The following is a 24,499-nucleotide window of genomic DNA, read 5'->3' on the forward strand; positions in this document are numbered from 1 at the left end:
TTGACCAAAAAAAATAAATATTAGAATTTTATTTATTTATAGATTAAAATTTTTAATTATATTTATATATATTAAATATATATTTTTTAGTCCGACACAGTACCAAACATAGGTCTTCACTATTTTTACAATCCAGCTTCTTAGTCGACGCAAAACCAAACGTAGGTCGGTACTTAATCCAGCTTAAGCCAATCCGAGCTAATCCGAGACAGTCCCAGGATTTAGTCCAGTCCATAACAGTCCGCCGTACCAAACGACCCCTGAAGGAATATGGAACATTCGACTTACTTTGAAAATTGGGCTGAAATTGGGTTTTAAACAAAACCTCCAACCCTAGGTGGCTGGTTCTTAACACTGAAGAAACACATTGGGCTTTTGATTTCTCTTTCTACACACCTTTATGCTAGGGCGTGGCATGACTTTTCAATACAATCTCAATTCTTGATGAAAATGTTGGGAACCCACGTATTTGAATTGATGAATTAATTTGTATTTATAACTTATTTTTGTGACTATTTTGCCCTTGAAGGTAAATAATGGAAACAAATTAAAAGTCCTTGATTTAAAGCATTGTCACTCTTAAATTTTGAATTTGAATTTTAAACATTTATGGCTTAAAAAAAAAAAAATCAAAACTCATATAGATCAAATAAATAAATAAAATTGGTATTATAAGTATACAGTCCTGATCTCTTGGATCACAGAAGTTCAAGATATTGTGGTCACCCACCGTTGAATATTAATCCCATAGTTCAAAAAAGTTTCTTAAAATGAGTGTAAGAGAGAGTGAACCGTTGAATTTACATCTAATGGTGAGTGACCACAAATCTCTTGAACCCATGTAGTCTAAGAGATCAGGACTGTATAAGTATCAGTCCTGATCTCTTGGATCACATGAGTCCAAGATATTGTGGTCACCCACCGTTGAATATTAATCTCATGATTCAAAAAAGTTTCTTAAAAGGAGTGCAAGAGAGAGTGAACCGTTGAATTTACATCTAACGGTGAGTGACCACAAATCTCTTGGACCATAGGAGTCCAAGATATTGTGGTCACCCACCGTTGAATATTAATTTCATAGTTCAAAAAAATTTCTTAAAATGAGTGCAAGAGAGAGTGCACATAAGTGGTTATTATGTCTTTAATTTCAATGCAACTCAAGAAAGTTTTGTTTTGGTAAATAATAAATAAAAATGGATATTATTAGGAGTAATATGGGGGTTCAGAAAAGTCAAACTATGATCATTAATATGATAATTAATGAACATTTTGATGTCAAAACCCCAAAAATAGGCCCCCATATACATTGATCCTAATAAAAACTCTTGGGTTTTTCCATATGAATGCTTGCAGTTTTAGTTATTTAAAATAGATATAGGCAAGGCAAGGGACTTGTAATTCAACCCGAGGTCTTGTGTTTGAATCCTCTCTTCTTCGATATCATTTTTATCAAAATAGCAAAAAAGGCTATAGAAGTAGGTATAGACTTAGCCAAATTGACTACAATGAATGAGCAAAATACCCTCGAGTATTGAGCTTATGATTTAAAAAAATTTGGCCCTTTATTTGAAATATACATGGAAATGCCTCCATCCCTTCCATAGGAATGGTTAAAATACCAGCATAGCCAGTCTAAGGCCAAGGGTGGCCTGCCCCCGCCCCAACCCCCTTCTTGCTAAACTCCTAACGGCCCTTTTGGTTCTTGCTTGGATGGATCTGACTTTAGTGGTGGTGGTTTCTTCTGCTAGGACTTTTCCTTCACTTGCTGCGCTGGAGGATCTGATGGATAAGAATGAAAAACCTAAGTGTAGGTCTTCCGGGCATATTGAACTTCCCGACAAAGAACTTCCAATGTTTAATCCCACGAGATGAGAATGGAGGATGTTCATTCCCATGTTTGGGAATGCTAGGAAATGAGGACTATGAAAGATTATTTTCTTTCATTCTCATGTTTGGTTTGTACAATATTAGGAATGAAAAGTTGTTCAATTTTTCAACAATACCCTTGTTTTTTATTAATTAAAAGTTATTAATACTCAGAGCATCCACAATGGGAGGGTATATATGGGGGGTGTATGTTAAATATACCCCTTGTCACCGGAATAGTCTCCAATGGGGAGATATAAAGGGTTGTAAGGGTTTAGGATTCTAAATAAGTTCTAAATAATTAGCATTAAACCAAACGATATTTAGCTTTATTATGTAAGTTCTAAATACTTATGTATATTGTTGCCGACGAAGAAATGCATAGTGTAAACGTTTCTTCTGTTTTTTTTTTTTTCTCCTTTTCTTTCTTTGCTTAGTTTCAAAACGATATCTTCTTATATAATACTAATTAGATCTGCAATCCACATTCGATAGTTTTAGTCAAAAGTATGAGACAACACAAAATTTGCTTTAGACTTGGATATAGTTCGTGATAGCAAAAGTTGGTGGGGATGGCTGAGTCTCACCTGCAGGCTGTAGCTAGAGACATTATAATACTTAACTTCAAAATTCGAAGGTGATGTTTTAAATTGATGAAACAAAAAATACAAGGGTGGTGACTAGGCTTGAGACAAAAAAGGACCCACCAAAATATCCGATTGCTCACTCCATCATCATGAGATTTGGAAGACTTTAGAAATTGATTGTAAGGGTCATGATTGTTGCATGGAATTCAGCACATATACTGCCCCCTCTCTCTATCTCCGATTGCTTCGAATTGTAATCTTTTTGGGAGAACACTAATTACACCTTTGAAACTTGTATCTAGAAATCATGAAGATGTCGGATCCTTATAGGTAAACTGAACTCTTGCTGATTGTTTTTCATTGCAATTTCACAAGTAATGTTGGTTGCTTCAATTCATGGAATTGGTTTCATGAATAATATTTCTTCGTCTTATTGTAAGTTTCCAACCAAAATAGCAACCCATTCAGTTGCCTCTCTCTCTCTCCCCCTCTCTCTCTCTCTCTCTCTCACGTAAACATACAGACAATAACAAATCAATGGGAGACTTGCCACCTCCACCTCTCTCTCTTTCTACCTTTAAACTGGTGGGTTTTAAGAACTCACAACCATTTTTCGCATTTGCAAGAGCATATTGATTAACAACTTAAGTGAATATAATGACACATTGAGATTAATTTAGTCTCTTGGAACTGTAGGAAATTGTCCATTTTTTCTTATTCTCACCAACAAGGTTTAATCATTTATGTTCTGACGAACTAACCGTAAAATTAATCCCCACAATTAAGGCAACTCTAAGATTTTAAGAGTCCTGTACAAAACGAGTAAGGGAACAAAAATTGAAACAAAAGCTAAAATTTTGATAGCTCTGTCCGAATCCACTCATAACCTTGTTGAAATTTGACTTAAATTCAAAGTTCATTCGTGTGAGTACTTGCTTGGTGACTTGGGATTTTGAATTAATGCCATCTTCTATTCCACCCTAGAATTTTCCTGTAAGGACGTCCTTATTCTTAAACCCAAAAAAAAAAAAAAAAAGGCCATCTTTTCTAGAGCAATTTTATGATACAGTTCAATGATGGAACTAATCATCATGTACAGCTCATACCTTCATTAAATTTGTATAATTGAGTGCATAATGATTTTATTTTTTCAATAATACGAGGGACATCAAATTTGATGATTTGGATTCCGAATTATGTGAACATGTATTTAGGAGTCATTATTTCTTTTTAGAAAAGGAAATAAATTATTATTATTATTATTATTATTATTTTAATTAATCAAAGGTCCCAAACAATTAGTACCGATGTATCCCCCCACCACCACCACCTAACCACCCTTGCTCCGCCGTGCTGAACCACCATAGAGCTCCAACTCCAACTCTGACACAATTATAAGTCATATTTCCCCATATTTTTGCAGCATCCCATGCAAATTACCTTCCCTATATTTTCCCTAATCCCACCACAACCATAGTCTAGCCTTTAGGCCTCATATATGTAAATGAGGGAGAGAGGAAGATCTGGAAGGGCTTTGACTTCGAGAGACTTTGGAAAAGGCTAAAGAAGAGAAATTTTTTAAAAGAAGTCAAAATGGACAAAATCCCCTTATTTATTTTTGGACGAATCTTTTACATTTGCATGTCTTTAGTTTGAAAGTTGAGAGGTTTTTTTTTAATTTTTAATATTTATAAAAGTTTTGGCTTTTTCCAAAAATGCAAGTTGTTTTGTGGCTAAAACCTAAATTTACTTAGAAGGGGGAATGGAAATTAAAAGAAATATGGCAAAAAAAAAAAAGATACTGAACTGATCTGCTTGGGTTATATAGAATGGTGGTGGAGCAATTGTTAGGCGGTGGTGAGATATTTTGGTTTTGATTCGGACTTTGGTTAAATCAATATTATTGTTTTATTTATTTAAAAAAAATTAACCTTCAAAATACATGTTAGAAATTTTGTTAAATTTTAAGTAATGATGTGGGATATGCCATATATTTGGGATGCAAATTTAGTACGTAAATTTGATGTTCTTAGCAATTTTCTTTATAAAAGCTGCTGATGGCCCATGGCATATCCAAAAATAATAGTTCTTCTTCCTTGTCTATGTATGTAACATTAACATCATGAAAAAAGCAGCACCAGCCTTCCACTATCGTATCCTTAGCACTACTACTACAACTACACCACTTTGACCTCCACAATCGTTGTAGTGCCAATCTGCAATTGCAATAATATGGTTTGTTATGCAGATGATGTCCCCTCACCTACACTACGCCAACAACTCAAATTTTCTTCTCTTCCTTTCTCAGTTAATTTGGGTCAATATTTTTTTTAAAAAAAGAAAAAAGAACAATGCTCGGAGAACTACTTACATTGTATTATAGTGACAATAGATGCCAGCTCATCAATCTTTCGATATTCTCAACACGCCTCATATGTATGCAGACAATTTTTATTAGGTGGCGTGGAAGGATTCGTTGGGCCTGTCACATAGATAACCTACTTTGATACTATATTAGAATGTGAACCTTCAATTGAAAACTAATTGGTAAGATTGGATAAGCCTAAGATGTTTTAAAGACTAGAAAAAGCTTTCATCCTTCTCCATCAATCATATTCTACTTGACATTATGATATATGCTACGTATTCGTTTTTTAACTTTGCGGGCTCAATAGGTTCACACAAGCAATTCTAAGCTTTGACATGACTCGGCTGCTAAGAAGAAAGTAGTGTAAATTCTACACATCCTATTCCGTATATCTTGACATTAAGAAATTAAAGACCCATTTGCAAACAAAAGGAAGATTTATGTTTTTCTTTATGTTATTGTTTTGTATTTCCACCATTTACAGCTACTTTTTTACCATTAATTTTGTAGTACCCCCATGGGAAGGGTTAATTAAAAGAAAGCGAAGAATATATATATATATATATATATATATATATGTGGACCGATTTATTCAAAAAGTCAAACAATTCAAAACTTAGCTTCTTAAAATTAAGGAGGAACTCCTTCTCAAAGTAAATGGGATTGACACTTGTCAAATTCCAAAACAAAGAAACTTAAAATAATAAAAATAATAAAAAACTAACTGAAATTAACAAGTTTCAAAATCTCATTTGTTTTGAGGAGGTGCTCCTTCTCAGTTTTAAGGAGCCAAGTTTTTTCCTTCCATATGAACCGCTTTGGAATGTGAAAATTGCCAAACAAAGTATATGAGAATTTTCTTATATGCATTCTTCTGTAATATGGAGGTATTTGTAAAGAAGAACAAAGATGTGTTAAACCTAAATAAAATAGGAAATAAATCTCAATTACAATATGACTAAATAAACGTGTAAGTAACTAAAATCCTAATTCGCCAACACTCCCTCGCAAAGATGTTTCGTATGCCCAACTTAACAAGTGAGTCATAGAACACCATACTGAGATTGACCAATCGAACCAACAATAGAGAAGGTCTTGTCGTAGCCACGAATTAAGAAACAAACAAACCAAAGCAAAGATCTAAGAGGAACCACAAGAGAAAAGCATAAAAAATAAGGCCAAGGCAAGGCAGGGTAAAAAAAGGCAAAGTAAGGCAAGGCAAGAAAAAAAACAAAGGAAAATAAAGGTAAAGCCAAGGCAAAGCAAGGCAAGGCAAGAGCAAAGAAAGACAACGACAAGGAAATGGCCATGGCAACGGAAACACACAACAACAAACCAAAAAAAAAAAAAAAAGGGCACATCAAGAGGCAAAAGTAAGGGCAACGTCAATATCAACAACAACGACAACGGAAAATGAGACGATAACGGTAACGTAGAATTCTTCCATATCAACTTGTTAAATTTTAGAGAGATGGGTCAGCGGCTCACTACTAGCAACACAAATTTTGTCTCTAACTTAACTACCTACAAAGCCTAGTTGGTGTGAGGTTTTATTACAAAAGGCCTCGGTGATACTAGTAGTGGAACCATTCATTATATATTGTATTTTATTTAGCCAAGTTTTCGATGTGTAATTTATATTATTCAACATGCCCATTCACATGGGACCACCACATAGTAGGCCATACATGGAGTCAAGTCCACATCAAAATGACACATTCAAGCCTAACACATGAGCACCACTTATTAGGTAGGGGTAAACATTCAAGTCCAACATGTGAACATCACAGGTTGGGTAGGGGTAAAGGTAAAGGCCCAGTAATTTAGGCCCAGTCAATCAACCAGGCTCTGATACCATCTTAAATTTCAAAGAGATGGGCCATCGGCACACTACTAGCAACACCGATATTATCCCCAACTTAAGGCCCAGTAGGTATGATGTTTTATCACAAAAGGCCTTGGTATTATTAGTAGCGAAACCATTCATCATATGTTGTATTTTATTTAGTCAAATTTTTGATGTGGGATATATTCTTCAACAAGATTGCTCTGGCATGACAGTATGAGAAGGAAAAATAGTGTGACACATCCATATGATGACAAACACATGCAGATTTGGATATGGCATCGAAGTTTGGGACATCTGTCTTTTGGTTATATGAGATACTTGTTACTCGATTTATTTTCATATTTTAGTGATTCAAATTTTAAGTGTGACCATTTTAGCCAAGAGTCACCGTGTGTCTTACCCTTTGAATTCGAATAAAATGCTTTTCCTTTTGCACTAATTCATTATGATGTTTGGGGTCCATCACATTTATCTACTTCTTATGGCATTCAATGGTTTATGAAATTTGTGGATACTTGTACTCGCATAAATTAGCTTTACTTGATGAAGAATAAAACCGAAGTGTTTACCATATTTCAGTCCTTCCATAAACAAATTCAAACTTAGTTCTCTTCCAAGATACAAAGTTTCCGCTCCGACAATGGTGAGGAACATGTAAACCATGACATCAAAGTTACTTTAAGCCGTATGACATTCTACATAAGACAACTTGTCCTTGGACACTGCAATAAAATGGTGTTACCGTACGAAACAGCCCAAACACTTCTTATAGGAGCTCATGTACCTCGAAGCCATTGGGATGATGTTGTTGTTACTGCGATTTACTTGTTAAGCCGCAGGCCTTCCAGCATCTTCAACTTTCACACTCTGTTACAAGTGCTCGTGCAACACGGACCCTTTGTTTCTTTGGATGTGTCATTCTCTCTGGCTAGGTTTAATTGTAGATGAGATCTTCAAAAAATACGGGACATTTAATACTTTCCAAAACTTAAAATCAGAATAAATCTGTTTAACGATAATATTTATTTTTTCCAGCAAATAATCTCCTTTATCATTCCCTTGTTCATGCAGGAGAGGACCTTATTCCACCTTCAACTGCTCCTAGTCTTTCAAATATAAGGGTTAATGATTCCTCTGATTTGAAGGAAATACTTCCCGTGGACAACAACCCTCAACCATCCGTGGTCGTGTTCTTGAGGAAGAAGATGAGATGTCATTCCACGTTTTTAGCATGAATGATATATCACATGTTGTTCAATGTTGGAGAGGTATAATGACCGACAACACTTATGATACTCGTGCAGAGAAAACTGAGCTCGAATTTATGATCAAGGGAAATCTAGAGAGGGGACACTTACTCCTACCCTTTTGTGTAACTTCAATAGAATGAAAGTTGCCATTCTCTAGTAGGTGAACTCATCGTGGAAGGAAGTTTACTAGGAGTGGCTATTAGAGATAACATATCTTAAAAGATTGTTTCATTCCAATCTTCTGAATCAGATGGGCTACCTGAGTAAGGAAGATTTTCTATTTATGGTTTATGAGCTAATGAATCATGGAAATTTAAAAGCCTATCTTGAAAGAAACCAATTGGTCATGTCTTGGGATTACATGCTAAAAATTTGTATTAAAGATGCTTGCGACATTTCATTTCATCACACTGCACCATCTAAGATAGTGGGTTTTATCCTACTTTCAAAGATGTAAATCTCTTGCTGGATGAGGATTTTAATGTAAAGTTATTTGGTTTTAGGCATACAAAACTAAGATCCCTAATTGCGACACAGAATCTTTTACGCAACAATAATATAGCTTATATTGCTCCAAAGTATGGTGAAACAAATGAATGGTTTACATAATATGATGTTTATTGGTTTGGCGTGATCTTGACTGAACTCTTGACACACAAAATGAGCAAACATAAGTTTGAGGGGCTTCCATTAACTCAACAAGATGTAATTATTATTGAGGTAGTGATGCGTCTTATCGGAGAAGGAAAATGTCACGAGAAAAAAAGATAGTGAAGAAATTTGTAGATCCAAGGATCAAATGACAATACAAATCCCTTATAGCATGGAAAATGTTAAGACACATTTTGGAAATAGCCCAAGCACTTCTTATTAGAGCTCACATATATCAAAGCTATTGGGAAGATGCAGTTGTTATTGCGATCTACTTGTTACAAGTGTCTTAAACTTTTACAGTCCATTACAAATGCTCACGTAACACAGGCCCTTGCACTTCGTTTTGATGCTTACGCCCCTTATCTTTGGATGTGTGGCATTTTCATCTCCATAAGAATTGGCGTAACAAACTTGATCCATGTACGCTCAGGTGTGTTTTGGAGGAAAATGTCGCACATCAGAAAGGATATCAATGTTTTCATTCTTATAACCGATGAACCAATGTTACTTTGGATTTGCATTCTTAGAGTATGATATGTTTTTCCCTAGACCTAAACCTAGCCAGAGATAGCTGCTCTTAACCTAGAGCTTGCTAGTAGCTAGAGTTATAAAGATAGGCAATTCATCGTTGGTATGTTTCATTAATAAAGATGACAGTTTCTCGAACATTAGGAATTAGGAGAACCCAAAAGGCGACCTTGTTCCACCTCCAGCAGATAATCTCCTCTCTCAATCCCTTGTTTATGCAGGAGAGGACCTTGTTCCACCTCCAATTGCTCATAATATTTCAAATATAAGGATTGATGATACCTTCGATTGGGAGGAAATACTTCCCGTACACCATAGACCCTAAACCATTGGTGGTCGTGTTCTTAAGAAGGAATAGGAGACGTCAGTTCACGAGTTTAGCATGAATGATTTGTCACAACTATTTAGTGAAGGAGAGGTGTGATGACCAATAACACTTATGATATTCGTGTAGAGAAAACCATGCTCAAACTAATGATAAAGGGCAGTCTGGAGAGAGAGACTTGTACTCCTAACTTTTTTGCGTTACTTCGTGGCAATGGATGTTGCCATTCTCCGAAAGGTGAACCCACCGTTAGAGGAAGTTTACAAAAAGTGGCTGTTAGAAATGACAAATCTTAGAATATTATTTCATTCCAATCTTCTGAATTCAATGGGCTACGCGAGTGAGGAAGATTTCCTATTTGTGGTTTATGAGCTAATGAAGAATGGAAATTTAAAACACAAGTTTGAAAGCAAGCAATCGGTCTTGTCTTAGGATGACCCACTTAAGTATCTTTAACCACACACACACATGCAGTAAAAAAATCAAACGAAAAACACATAACAAAGCCTCCAACTAGGCAGCAAACCAAACGAAAAAAGAAAATGATTCCTAAAAGCAAGAGAGAACCAAAGACAACCAAAGAAGAAGCGACTTCTTCCTCTCCAAAATTGTATCAACGTATCTACAGACTTCAGTGGTTCTTCAATCTTGGTAAGTTTCCCTTTTTGTTTTTATTCAATTTTTAATTTTAATTGTTATTATTAAGTTATATGGTTTGTTTGTTAAGTTTTTATGATTTTAGAATTGTGTTGTGTCACATATTGGGTTGTTATTGTTTATATTTGTTGTTGATATATGTTTTATTTTTGCAAATTAAATTATTAAAGAGGAAAAACTATTGATTCATTCTTCAGAAAAAGTGGGAATAATAATCAGAATATACCTTCTATAGCTAATGTTGATACTTCAATTCTTGAGGAATTTACTGTTGAGGCCCAAAAAATCCAGGGGCCCAAATAAATTCTCGACCCACTGCGACACCTTATTAAGAAAAGACCCGGTTTGGAGCACGCAAAATTCATCATGCACGCTTGCACGAGCCACGACCACGTGCTATGCCAAATAAATATGCAACCCGTCATGTTAAGAATTGAAATGAGCCTATAAAAGGCACTGGCTCTACAAGCCCATGCTAATTATCCCGTCAAGCATCATATCCCTTTTCAAAGATGATAAAATTCAAGCACGCTAATCGACATGCAATGTCAAGCGTAAAATCATTATTTTTATACCTAGCCATGCTACATGCTTAAGTGGGCCCAAGCCACACAAATGCTCGAGGCTTGCTGAGTGGGTTGTGGCATGGATGGTAACGAGCATTCATGAGGCCCATTTATGAGCCGAGAAATGGAAGTTTTGGGCTGCTTGGGAGCCCCAAAACTCGAGCTCATTTCTTGAGCCCAAATATGTGGGTAAACATAAATGAGAGGAAAAGGGAGCCCACTACTTTAGAAAATTGACCCCATCACCTTAATAAAAAATAGTCCATCACTTTGTGAAGTTGGCCCATTCCCTAATAGACAAACCCAGTACCTTAGGAAGTCCCAAATGACCAAGAAAAATATCTGAAAGTCTCCAGCACATGGCTAGAGACAAAATCACGACAAAAGCCAAGGAATGACTCACATATGCAGGCTGTTGGGAGGCTCTAGCACATGACCAAAGGCAACCCTCAAGACAAACCATTCAAAAGACCAAAGGGTATTAGCGCACGCAAGTTGCTATGAGAAAAGGCATCCTTCAGACCAACGTTGCTATTTATTTCCTTTCCTTACCAGCTCTTGCCATGAAACATGGGAGGAAAGAAGGAGAAGTGATAACCAGATATGGGAGGTTACCACTGGAACGGCTTTGGGAAGGCTTTTGAGCTCCCAAAAATCTTGTTTCTGTGTGTTTGGACAGAGTGGGATATCACAAAATAGGATGAATCAAAGGAAGGGAAGAGAAATGAAAGGGAAGACTTGGCAAAATTGGAGAGAACCCATTAGGATTTCTTGGGAAGATAGAGCTTCCAGCCGCTATAAAAGGGGGGTATCCTCTACCCATTAGACAGATATCCAGAGAGAGCAAGCTTCACCTCCCATCCTTAGAACCCTTTAATTTCAAGCCATATTCCTCCATCTATTCCCATTTTCTCCTTTAGCAAGCCATTCCAGAGCCTAACGAACTCTTCGTTAAGCTGCCGGAAAATTACCCAAAGCACCTATTCTTCCACCCTAATCTCTGTCTCTCTTTTTGTCCTCAACAAATCCTCACAAAATCCTTTACTTTAACCTCTGTTGTTTCTCTTAGAAAACCTTGTCTCTCTCTTTCTCTCTCTCTCTCTCTCTCTCTCTCTCTCTCTCTCTCTCTCTCTCTCTCATGCTAAACTCATGAATGTTTAGCTTCCATGCCACAAGCTTCTCAAGCCAAGCCAAGAATTTATCTGTAAGCAACTGTTGGTTTCATAAGAAGACCAAGGTGTTTCCTAAGGCTGGCTACCCTTTCGAAGCACTCTTGGGGTCTGATTCTTGAACTCATACTCAGAGGCAATTTCACACATTTGAGTCTTTACAGCAGCCTAGGCCCATCAGTAGCTACCAGAACGAAAAAGCCCCTACACTTACTGATCTCGGACTTCAAATAGTTGAATTTAAAAAGTTTGATGACACTTCTTTAGAACGAGATCCAGGGAAACACATTCCAATTTGTGAACACCTCATCAATCAACGTGAAGAGATTCAAAGGGCTTATATCAAATTGGGGCCTTATCAACTTAAACTTTTTGAGTATCCAAGAGTTATGTTCGGGCAACAAAGACGTCGGTTTCAATATTCTTAGTTCTCACAATTTTCATGGTTAGAGTATTCTCCTTCAACATATAAGGCATATTGTTTATCATGCTTTATTTTTAAAAGAATCCAGCAAGTGGGTCTGCATTAATTACTAATGGATTCAATAATTGAAAAAGAATTAATGATGGAAAGAATTGTACATTTTTGCTTCATGTTGAAGGACCATCTTCATCACATAACAATTGTGTACGATGTGCCGAGGACTTAATGAAATCATCTCAACATATTGAGAAAGTTATTCATAAATACTTGAAAGAGCAAATTATGAAGAAACGATTATGGGTCAAGGTAACAATTGAGAGTATTCGGTGGCTTACATATATCAAGCATGTGCTTTTAGAGGTCATGATGAATCTATTGACTCAATGAATCGTGGCAATTTCATTGAATTGATAAAATATACAGCGGAATTGACTGATAAAGTTGTTGAAGTTGTTTTAGAGAATGCCCCGAGAAATGCTAAAAATACAGCACCATCGATTCAAAAGCAGATTTTACATATTCTTGTTAACAAAGTGAGAACTAAAATCCATGAGGAAGTTGGGGGAATCAACTTATTGTATTCTTGTAGATGAAGCAAAAAATACATCTAATAGAGAGCAATGTAAGGGAAGGTATTTTTTATTTTTTTTAGATTGTGATGGTTGAAGACACTAGTTCATGGTTGAAGACACTAGTTCATCAACAATTAAAAATGAGATATCTCAAGTTCTTATTAACCATGATCTCTAAATTGATAAAATGCGAGGTCAAGGATATGATGGTGCTAGCAATGCGAGGTGCATGGAATAAACTACAAGCATTATTTCTTAGATATTGCCCATATGCATATTATGTGCATTGTTTTACTCACATATTACAATTAACATTGGTTGCAGTAGCAAAAGATATGGCTCCCATTTGGCTATTCTTTTCAACCTTGAATTCAATTATCAATCTTATTACTTCTTCTCCTAAGCGCAATGGTAAGTTACAATCTACGCAAGCAATTGATATTGCACATATGTTGCATAGTGGTGAACATAATATAGGCAGAGGGGCGAATCAGATTGGTACCTTGCTTCGGCCTGGAGCTACTCATTGGGGCTCTTACTATGATTTTATTTTGGACTTGATAAGTATGTATAATACATCTTATATAGTTGTTGAGACCTTGATTAAGGATGGAGCAACTAAATCTATATGTGGGGAAGCTATTGGTACTTTCACGATGATGACATCTTTTGAGTTCATATTTGTTTTGCATTTGTTGGAAAAAAATTATGGGAGTTACCTGATAGCCTTTGTCAAGCATTACAATATAAATCTCAAGATATCTTGACTGCTATAAATTTAGTTCATAGTATGAAAGATGTTCTTAAGAAATAGATTGGATGGTTGAGATATTTTCTTTGAGCAAGTGCAAGCAATTTTTTTTTTTTAAAAAAAAACATGACACTGATATGCTAGATATGAATGCTCGTTATAAATTTGGTACACGTTGTTCTGTTAAACAACGTGATGATATTACAGTTGAGCATCACTACCAGGTTGATTTATTCAATGATACCATAGATTATCAATTGGAAGTATTAAACACTAAATTCAGTGTAGGAACAATATAATTTCTTATTCTTAGCTCTGCTTTATACCCTACCAATAATTTTGAAGCATTTAAGGTTGATATTTGCAAGCTGGCAGAGAAATTTTATCCTAGAGATTTCACTGCTAAAGAATTACGTTTATTGAGGAGCCAACTAGAAAGTTTTGAGTATGAAGTACAATCTCATCTTGATATCTTTCAGAATATGTCAACTCTTTCTGATCTATGTCATCAAGGATTAGTTAAAACAAACAAGAAAGACATATTATTTGATTGATAGGTTGATTCGTTTAGTATTAACTCTTCCGGTTTCTACAGCGACTACAAAACGAGTATTTTCAGCTATGAAACATGTGAAGTCTATACTTGCAACAAAATGGAGGATGAATAACTGACAGATTCCCTTACTATCTACATAAAGAACTTCCTGCGAATATTGATTCAAATTCAATAATCTAGGATTTTGATGCACTTAAGAAGCGTAGGGTTCTACTTCACTAGTTAAGCTCTTTTAATTTCTTGGCAAATGCACAAATTTGTTTAATGTTATACAATATTTTTTCATTTTATGTTTCTTTTTTATATATATTATGTACATCTTTATGTTATATTTGTTCATTATGTGAATGAATGTGTTTGACTTACAAAATTTTACTTAGTTAAGAAAAATAGGTAATATAATGAATTACCCATAAAAAAAAATATTAGCCTACTTCTAGAAAATTTTCTGAGTCCGTCATTGTATGAGGGTGTTTATAAAGATGTGTTAATCCTAATGAATAAATTTTAATTATAATAGAATTAAATAAAGAGGAAGTAACTAAAATCCTAAATTATTAGAATTTATGAAATTCTTTATTAGAAAATATCATGTTGTAAGTAAAGGAAAGTTCAAGTCAAGTTCCATATATCCAACAAAAACAAAAAACGTCAAGGTCCATAGTATGTGCAAAGGAGAGTTCAAACTTTTTCGTAAAGAAGTTCAATGTTGGTTAAGGATTTCATTAGAGGCTAGCTACATGTACCCTACAAAGAAAAATTAGAGAGGGATCTGATTGAGTGACTAATCTGCTGGTTCTAGTTTGTTGTTGTTGCAGCTGCTGTTGTTGGTGTTGTGGGGGGAGTTGGGAGGGACTTTTCATGGAGAGAGAGAGAGAGAGAGAGAGAGAGAGAGAGAGAGTATGTACTGTGGATGAAGTAACAGATGAAAATGAGTGGGGAGGAGACAGATGCTAGGCAATGTGATTGTCGGGGTTATTATTATAGTTATTCTCTCTTTTTTAGTCTTTCTGCAGAGAAGAGTGCTCTGAGTGGACAAATTTCTGCATATAATATATATTGGAAATTGATTTGGCAGCATCTGACAGGCTATATCCTTTGTCCTTCTTTCAACTGCCATAAAGCCTTAGGCATGTTGACGTGGATCGATGGAAGTTTGATGTACCGTCCAATACTCATTGCCCTCAAGACTAAATCTCTCTCTCATGTTGATGTCTAGTATTAAGACAGAGTCATATCATCTCTCACACTAATTAATTGGCATCTATATAATTTGAAACAAGTTTCGATGGATCTATTACATTCTTACACTCTTGTATTAGGGTTTCAGTAGTTGTTTCCTTTGTCATAATCTCTTTGGCAGAGCCAATATTATTTTATACTTAAAAGAAAATTTATTAGGGTTTATCTTCTATTAGGAGCACATATATTATTATTGTTTTTTTATAAAGCAATTTAATTTGGGGAGGACAAATTAGTTGACTAATAACGGAATTACCTACGGTACATTCATAATAGGAAGTTGTGGTATAATAATAATAATAATAATAATAATAATAATATGTGAATCATTTAAATTAAAATCAATTGACAATCGTGAAAAAGTTCAAGATCTTTAAAGTAATACTTTTGCAAAACTTACATCCTTCAATATAGTATATACTCTTTCCGCATCCAATATAAGAATATTATCAAATTAGCAATTTTTCTTGGATTCCAAATTACGCAAAGAATTTGGAACATGCAAACCCACACAAGACATTAGGGAAGTCTGCTTGTAATTGCTAAAACCATTGTCCATGTAAACGAGGAAAGACTATCTGACTTGGATGCACATGAGTGTGCAATATACCACTAACGTTACTATGATTATTCATCACGATGACATCCACTGCGTGTTGAAAACTTGAAATGACAATGTAGAAAGAATAATACAATGAACACGTTTTCATGGAAAGATAAACTACCATTACACTTTCGATGGCCGAAAGCATGCTGAAAATGTGTCCAACTCCCCTATTCATTTGGTCTAATTTTCACCCAAAAAAAAAAATTAAGATACAAGAAAGGAAAATCATTATAGTCAAAATATTGGTTGGGAAAATAATTAAAAATTTGCAATATACTTTAGAAACCCATCCCCATAGGATTCACTGATGCTCTCATCTCATGTCCACTTTTTTTTTAAACCTGAAATCAAGTGAAGATATGATACAACATAAAGAAATTACGACAAATCACTAGAGTATTCTAAAGTACAAAGAAATTATTGTGTATATTGATATGTGATATATAATGATATTACAAATCGACATACCTAAATTATAACACGTGTACAAATTAACATATATACCGTAAATAAACCTTACCCAACGTGTCGTATTACATATATGTATATGGATGAATTCGTATGACGAATGCCGCATACAGTATACATCAATATATATATATATATATACACAGAGAGCTTCCATTGAGGGATCCCTCAAATAAGCTTATTTGAGGGACACCCCTTGTAGGCCCTACTCCGGATTGTATTTCACTAATCCAAATTGTCTATTTTGTAGATACTCATTCAAAGATCATCTCTACAAAAAATCACTTGAATCCGATATCATTTGACTACTCAATTAAGTTAATGAAATTTTAGCATTTTCTTAAAGCACCATGTTTATTGATTTTGTAAGACACAATTGGATGTCGAAACGGTTTCCGATTTGTCTAATTTTTTGTAAGGATGATCTATGAATGAAGACTTAAAAAATAGATGATTTGGATCATTGGAAAAAAAATTGTAGGGTACCTTAAAGGGTGTCCCTCAAATAAAATTATTTGAAGAATCCCTCAATAAAAGGAGACTATATATATATATATATATATATATATATATTCATGTAATATCTTAATTTTTCGGGTATAGTATCTTGTCCCAGCCAGCCCATGTGGTACACAAACCACACATTCCTTTGATAATTTGTTGATACTGTTCATAGCATATATATCTGTCATGCTCATCCTCATATATATATATATATATATGTGTGTGTGTGTGTGTGTGTGTGTGTGAGTAGGACAGAGAAAGAAAGATATGGAAGTGGCTTGTGCTGTTGTTTAAGTCTTTCTGAGTCTCTACAGTACTGCCTCCATTTACACAACCTTAAGAAGACGGTAAGGAATATTTTCCAGCATTTTACGTTTACTAGTTGACCACACGAACCGCACTGTGAATTGCACAAACAGACCTTTTTCATACCAACAGGTTGTACGGAAAAAGTGCTTGCACCACAGCTAACTCCACTAAGAAGAAGAAGAAGAAGAAGAAGAAGAAGAAGAAGAAGAAGAAGAGGAGCTTAATTGATTATTTGAAGAACAAATATTTATATATGGAAGGAGATCAAAGAGGGGTTCCGAGTTATGAAGTTCAGATTTCGTTTTCGAGCACCCCAAACCCTCAACAATCGATCCACGAAATGGGGTTTGTGCAGTTCGAAGATCATCATCCTCATCATAATCAGGTTTTGAGCTTCATGGCCCCATCATCACATATACAGCAGCAGCAGCCTAACAATTCTCATCACCCTCATCATCATCAGCCAGCTGAGCTCAGCAGCGGTGCCTCAGCCGCCGCCACCACCACCAGCAACGGCGTTACCGTGGGGTTTAGTACTCATACCGACCTACTTGTTGCAAGACCTTCTTGGAATAATAGTAACGACCAGGTGGTTCAATCTTGAATTTGAAAAGAAGCATGAAATTGGAGACATTATTTCCTTGCTGACATTATTTCCTTGCTTTTCCATGTTATATATGTTAATTTTTTGCCTGTCCACCAAATGGGTTATAGATTTCATCCAAAGAAAGAATCAGTTATATGCGTTGTCGGATTTTATTTTTGTAGTCTTATAATTGTGTCTTTTTTATGGAAAATTTAGGTGGGAACGTTGGATCCAAAGGCTATTAGTGATGAAAATGGGACTGGTAATGCTAGTGATTGCAGCAACTCATGGTATTTACTTACTTTATAGGTTTTAATTTGTTCCCCTCTCTCTCTCTCTCTCTCTCTCTCTCTCTCTCTCTCTCTCTCTCTCTCTCTAGATCTCAATCTCTCTCTCCAAAGTACACACATGCATATGTACATGCACAAATGCGTGCGCACATCTAAGAATGCATTCTAAAAGCTCTTCTACCAGAATCTTAGAAAGATTTAGCCACTTATAGAAGAGAGAGAGAATATTGCTTCTGTGTTGCCATTTGTACGTCCTACACCATGTTCTTATATATATTTTTTCTCTCTCTCTCTCTCTCTCTCTCTGAGTGTGTGCCTGCGCCAGTCTTTCGTTGTGGCCATATGGCAGTATATCGATCAAGTACTTGACACAGAGATTCCAATTACATAGATCCCACCATGACAGGATACAGATCTTTTATCTCATTTTCGTATCACACATTAATTTGTTCTTTTATACAATAATATATATTTATTATTGTATAAAAGTAAATTAAAGAGATCGGGCAATCAATTAATTAGCGAGTATATGACTGGTAAATCTGGTTTTCATGCATCAATTAGCTAGTATATATGTATTAAGAGAGGAGGAGCTTGAAATTAATTAATTATTTGACAGGTGGAGGAGCTCAAGCTCAGAGAAGAGCAAGATGAAGGTGAGGAGAAAGCTTAGGGAGCCAAGATTCTGTTTCCAAACCAGAAGTGATGTGGATGTGCTTGATGATGGTTACAAATGGAGGAAATATGGCCAGAAAGTTGTCAAGAACAGCCTTCATCCTAGGTATACTTATTTTTATTTCTATGGCTAATTTAATCTTTCATATTTATCGTATACATCATATATTGGTGCACATGCATATCTATAGAGGTTCAGAATGTGTATATGGTTTCAACCAACTTGCAACTTTTTTTATACTAGCCATATTAGGAGGGAAGAAACGAACCTAAGACCTCGGGTGTAGGAGTAAATATTTTTAACCACTTTTGAGCTACAAGTCCCTTGCACACCAACTTTCAACCTAGGTTTTACTTAATTGTTTACCAATGCCTAGGGGTATATAGAATATATATGCAGGATATGATTGTCTATTTTTAGTATTTAGATGTATGCAATCGGTGACAATTATTGACAAATTTAAAAATTAATGGTGTAGATGATTCGCAATTTTTTGGCACCAATAGAAAAAAATTATGAGAATACACATGTGAAATACACTTTACATAACTGGAAATGTTCATCATTCTTGAAGGAAGTTGGGGTTTGAGTCCCAAAACCAACTAACAATTTGAGGAGTGACTCAATCCTTATAAATTATTGCAAGGTTTCTTAATATTTCTATGTAGGACAATTCTTCACATTCTCACACACAATTCCTAATGCATAGACAATTTAATTAAGTAACGTGAAGCACGTGTGACTGTTAGATTTCACACATAATACCACGTGCTTGTCTAGCAAAGTTATAAGTTTGTTATCAATTCTAAGATCATGTACTTTCATCTATGACGTGCCTGCGCCACAAATATTTTTACATCATCTATCTTGTGCGTATATATATGTTTTCTTCTCAAAACCACAATTCATTGGTGTTGTATATCAAGAAACACCTTCCATAATAGTTACTTCTCCACCTTTTATTACTAATTGGTTTTGCGTTAGATGCTCTAACATTATTATGCAATTCACATATCCAACTCAACGGTCACGTGCTTTAGCGTACCTGATTCAAGTTGTTTATGTATTTGACTCGAGTCACGCCACATGTGAGGCGCCATTAGTCACCTTTTTTGACTCTTTTGGTGACTAAAAAGGCTTTTAGTCACTTTTTTTGCTTTTTTTTAGTGACTAAAGCCTTTAGTCACCCCCACAACCGTCACCAAATGTCACCAAATAATGATGACTGTTGCCACCTTTTTTTTTTTTAAGTGTATATTACAAACTACCCTTTCATGCATATGTATATATTGTTTGTGTCTCTACCGATTTCCAATTGATTATGAAAGCGTTTACCCGTTTGCCAGTCTGAAGTATATACCACGTTGCAAATGAGTGATATATTTAGAGATCACGAGAGGGTTTTAGTTTGTTGTTGTTGTTGTTGTGCTGAAACTGAATGGCATAAATATATGCATGCAGAAGCTACTACCGCTGTACTCACAGTAACTGTCGGGTGAAGAAAAGGGTTGAACGACTGTCTGAAGATTGTCGAATGGTGATAACAACCTATGAAGGTAGACACAACCACACCCCTTGCGATGACTCTAATTCCTCTGAACATGAATGCTTTAGCTCTTTCTAATCATCAATTACAGAACACAAGTATATTTACTATGTAATTTTGTTGTAATGATAACAATATTTAATGTATCCTTATTATCTTGTTCTGTACAATCTTTTGCCAGATTGATCATTTTGAGATATTTTTATTTATTTATGGTAATTTATCAGATTGATTTCTTTTTCTTTGGGAATTTCATATTCTGAGTATATATTATATATGATGAAACTAAGGCATGCCTTTTAGTCTACTGTATGAGACCAGGGGTTAATTATATTAATTTGGTCATCTTATCCAATTGTTTATTTGATCTCACCACATGCATTATCACCTTCTTAATTTGGGTCAAACCACTGTTTAAATCATGAGCTTTGTGTTGATCAGTAACCTAGCAGGGGACGCCTTGAGCAGGCAAGGCCGCTGCTTAGGTCTTGCCTGCTTAGGGCCCCAAATTGTATAAACCTCTATATATACATACTTATGTTATTTTAAAAGAATTATATTATATAGATATTACGTAAAGCTAATTGATACTTTTGCTTTGAAAATGGAAGACATAGTGATATTTAAGTGATGTTTGAATCTTGATGCATTTTATAAAGTTGTTATATAAATTACATTTTGTTAATTTCTTTGATATTACAATTGTGCATTTGAGTTCAAAAAATATTTTTTTTAATCTACTGGAAAAAAAAAATCACATAAATATACATATAAAGTAGAAGGCCCATTTAGGTTGTACGCCTAGAGCCTCCAAAACGTAGTACTGCCGCTGTAAACTAGCTTACAAAATAGTCCACCACACATGTTTTTGTTTTTTTGGACGACACCACACTGGTTTATAAACGAGTTCTTGTGTGGAAAAGTAGTTAGAGAACTTAGATCAATATGAAATAATGCGAGGATTATATCCAACTATGGATATAACTTTGAACTCCACAGCCCTCTATACCAATGCACGACACCAGAAATAGGACAATGCAAATTCAGATTTGGCCATGCCACGTTTCCTCATATTTTATACATTCAATATTTAATGTATCATTACCTTCTTGAAAATAATCCAAGAGATTGCTTGGGGCTTTAGTTACCGTTCTTAAGGAGCTTGGTGAGTCGATTGACTCATGATATGATCCTGCCTTTTTCTATTTTTCTTTTCAGTTATTGAACAACAAAAAAAGGTTACTAGTGGCTTTCCAATTAATTCCCCTCATGACTTTATAGAAGTTATTATTGAGTTGCAAGAAGTGCAAATAACACTAATAATGATAACTAAAATTAGTAGCAACTATCATTAAGTGATGATCTAGTGACTAATCAATCATTAATCATTTTTCTCAGAAGTTAGTGAATATAAGAAGCGGTGCACACCCGCCTGTGTTCTTTTTCTCCTTTTGTTCTGGTTATCATGTAAGGGAAATGCTAGCAACTTTCTTTTTTGGACATTCTTCCTTTTCATCATGACATGTGTCATTCTCATTACACTTAAAACAATGTCATTAATGTATTATTATACAAGCTAACTTTTGCTTTCCAAATTTACCCTATTCAATTGATCTAATTTTACCCTATGCATTATAAAAGGTTTTTATTTTTTATTAATTATTTTTAATGTCAGTTATTTTTTGGGTCTTTGCTTCTTGTTTGTACAGGTTTTGACTCTCCTCTAAGCCTTTTGCCTTGGGTTGTTATAAATGTTTATCTTCATGACCAACTAAAAATAATAAAAATAGAGTAGAGCAACATATTATAGCCGTTTGTATAGTATAGATGCAGACCACTCTTTCGTTTTTCTTTTGTTAACCTAAATTGTAATATATTTATTTTTTTAATGTTGAATTCGATTTTGGTGATTTTTTATTCTTTTGCTTCTATATATTTTATCTCAAGCCTATGTTGTTAGGGGATATTTTGGTTTATTTAGTAGTACAAAAAAATGCAATCAAGCAATTTCCTTTATATAAAAAAAAAAGAAAAAAAAAGTTAGTCTGTAAACTTTGTATATTTGGGTGCTTACGGATGTGAGTGACATCTTTTTTATATATAAAAGTGAAAATTGACATTTCTTTTGTGTAAAAAAAAAAAAAAAACAGATATTTCCTCTGTTTTAAAAAGTAGACATTTTCTTTGAAAAAAAAATAACTGACATTAAAATAAATAAATAAAAACTTTTTATTAAGATGGTAAGAAAGTTGCCAAAAAATTTAGATAAATTGAATAGGGTAAACTTGGAAAGCAAAAGTTAGCTTATATAATGCATTAATGACATTATTTTAAGTGTAATGAGAATGACACATGTCATGAGGAAAGAGGAGAAGGTTAGAGAGAATGTTGCGAGCATTCTCCTATCATGTAATCAGATTTTACAAGGAGTTGCCATAAACCATCAACACCCTTTTTTTTTTATTCTTTTTTTTTTATTGTTAGAATTCTCGATACATATATTATTGTATTCTATTTCATATTGCGAGGAGTCGAACTTTTATTGTGAGCGCAAGACTACATTGTCCAAATATCTAATAACGATGTCCTGATTTGGCATAAATCAAGCATGACCAACTTCAATTTTAACTGAAACCCAATTGTCAATGTTATTGAGTTTCACCATTGATACAGATGTAAAAATCGTCTATAGCTGATTTTGTTTTTGGGTTGTCTTTGGTTTTTATTTATTTATATACAAGTGATAGTCTAAAATAATCTAATCAACGAGAAGATGAATACAAACTTAGATGTAAGAGGGTGAATGCATTACCCTGGCCGACTGGCGTATGCTTGAAATTTGAATGTCACAACTCACAAACTATGCTTGTTTTTTTGTAATTGCTTTTCTGGCTAAAATGCCAGTCCACCAGGTCCATAGCTCTCAGCCTGTTGTAGAAGGGCTCACCACATATCTTAAACTCAATGTTACAGTTTTATTTTATTTTAAGAAGAAGCCGAATGTTACACGGGCTTGTTATACCTTGTCAATTTTATTCGGCCTAGAATTATTACAAGGAACTTTTCCTTTGCCATTGATTCTTTTCACCAGCCCTTTGGCACTGTCCTTGATTTCTCCACCACTTCTTGATGTCTTCTACCATCTTTAGGCAAAGAGGCATTAGGATGTTTTTTTTCTTGCAAATCGTTTAAACTTTTGTTGGGGCTGTTGAAAATCTCGGCCGGATTTGGGGCTATGCGAAGAGGTTTTAGCGGCCAGGTATTTGGGGATGGGCCTTTGTAGCTGGTGCCCAGGAATCTGCGGCCAACGCTTGGAGTTACGGCGGCTGGGCTGAAGCAGCCGAGGTGCACTCAAAGGCTGACAGGTATAGCACACTCGCCCAAAACTAGAGGCTCGATTGATGCTGGGCTTTGTCTCAAAGTGAGGCTGGAAGATCGAGATCGGGCTTGTCGGTTGAAGGATCAATTGCGGCCGAAACTTGGAGAGTTTAAATGGGACCAGGGCGTGGCTAGAAGATGCGGACGGGCTTCTCATTGCGGAGTTAGGCCTAATGAAACTGGGCATGACCTGGTGCAGCTGGGCAGTCAGATGTAGTTGGGCATGACCGGAGGAGATGGATTATAGGGTACGACCTGGCTTCTCAATTGCGGAGCTGAGCAGCCAATGGAACTAGGGTCGGATCAAGTTGGGAAGCTTTCAAAAATGCAAGCAACTGGATTTAATGTAAAGAATTCCTAGCGGCCGAGAATTCCTAGTGGCCGAAGAATTCCTAGCGGCCGAGATTCCTAGTGGTTGAAGAATTCCTAGCGGTCGAAGAATTCTTAGCGGCTGAGATTTCCTACAGGCCAAGATTTATTAGCAACCAGGAATTCCTAGCGGCCGAGAATTCCTAGCGGCCGAAGTGCTTTCTCAAAAAGGTGGCTGAGGTCTTTTCTTCAAAGGCCATGGTACCTGCTCAAAATTACGGCCGATGTGTTTTCTTTAAAGGCCATGGTGCCTTCTCAAAAATGCGGCTGAGGTGTTTTCTTCAAAGGCCGTGGTGCCTTTTCAAAAATATGGTCGGGCGCTTCCCTTTGCAAAAGTAGTCGGGCATATCCTTACAAAAGTGGTCGAATGCTTCCTTCTCAAAAAGTTGGGCTGGGAACTCC

General features: G+C 35.4%; 1 protein-coding gene across 1 annotated transcript; it reads left to right on the plus strand.

Moving 5' to 3' along the window:
• The first annotated feature begins 17,503 nt into the window (after positions 1-17,503).
• Positions 17,504-20,586, plus strand: LOC117619802 (probable WRKY transcription factor 12). The gene is made up of 4 exons (XM_034349839.1): positions 17,504-17,841; positions 18,055-18,128; positions 18,748-18,909; positions 20,266-20,586. The coding sequence occupies exons 1-4, from the start codon at positions 17,506-17,508 to the stop codon at positions 20,426-20,428; spliced, it is 735 nt and encodes a 244-aa protein (XP_034205730.1). The 5' UTR covers positions 17,504-17,505; the 3' UTR covers positions 20,429-20,586.
• The last annotated feature ends 3,913 nt before the right edge of the window (positions 20,587-24,499 follow it).

Source organism: Prunus dulcis, chromosome 2, assembly GCF_902201215.1.
Source record: "Prunus dulcis chromosome 2, ALMONDv2, whole genome shotgun sequence".
NCBI lineage: Eukaryota > Viridiplantae > Streptophyta > Magnoliopsida > Rosales > Rosaceae > Prunus > Prunus dulcis.

Excerpts from the sequence above, each read along its gene's own strand:
- LOC117619802 (XM_034349839.1), top strand. The coding sequence starts at position 17,506 with ATGGAAGGAGATCAAAGAGGGGTTCCGAGTTATGAAGTTCAGATTTCG. Across the intron at positions 17,842-18,054 it reads GGAATAATAGTAACGACCAG|GTGGGAACGTTGGATCCAAA; the intron begins GTGGTTCAATCT and ends TGGAAAATTTAG. Across the intron at positions 18,910-20,265 it reads AAGAACAGCCTTCATCCTAG|AAGCTACTACCGCTGTACTC; the intron begins GTATACTTATTT and ends ATATGCATGCAG.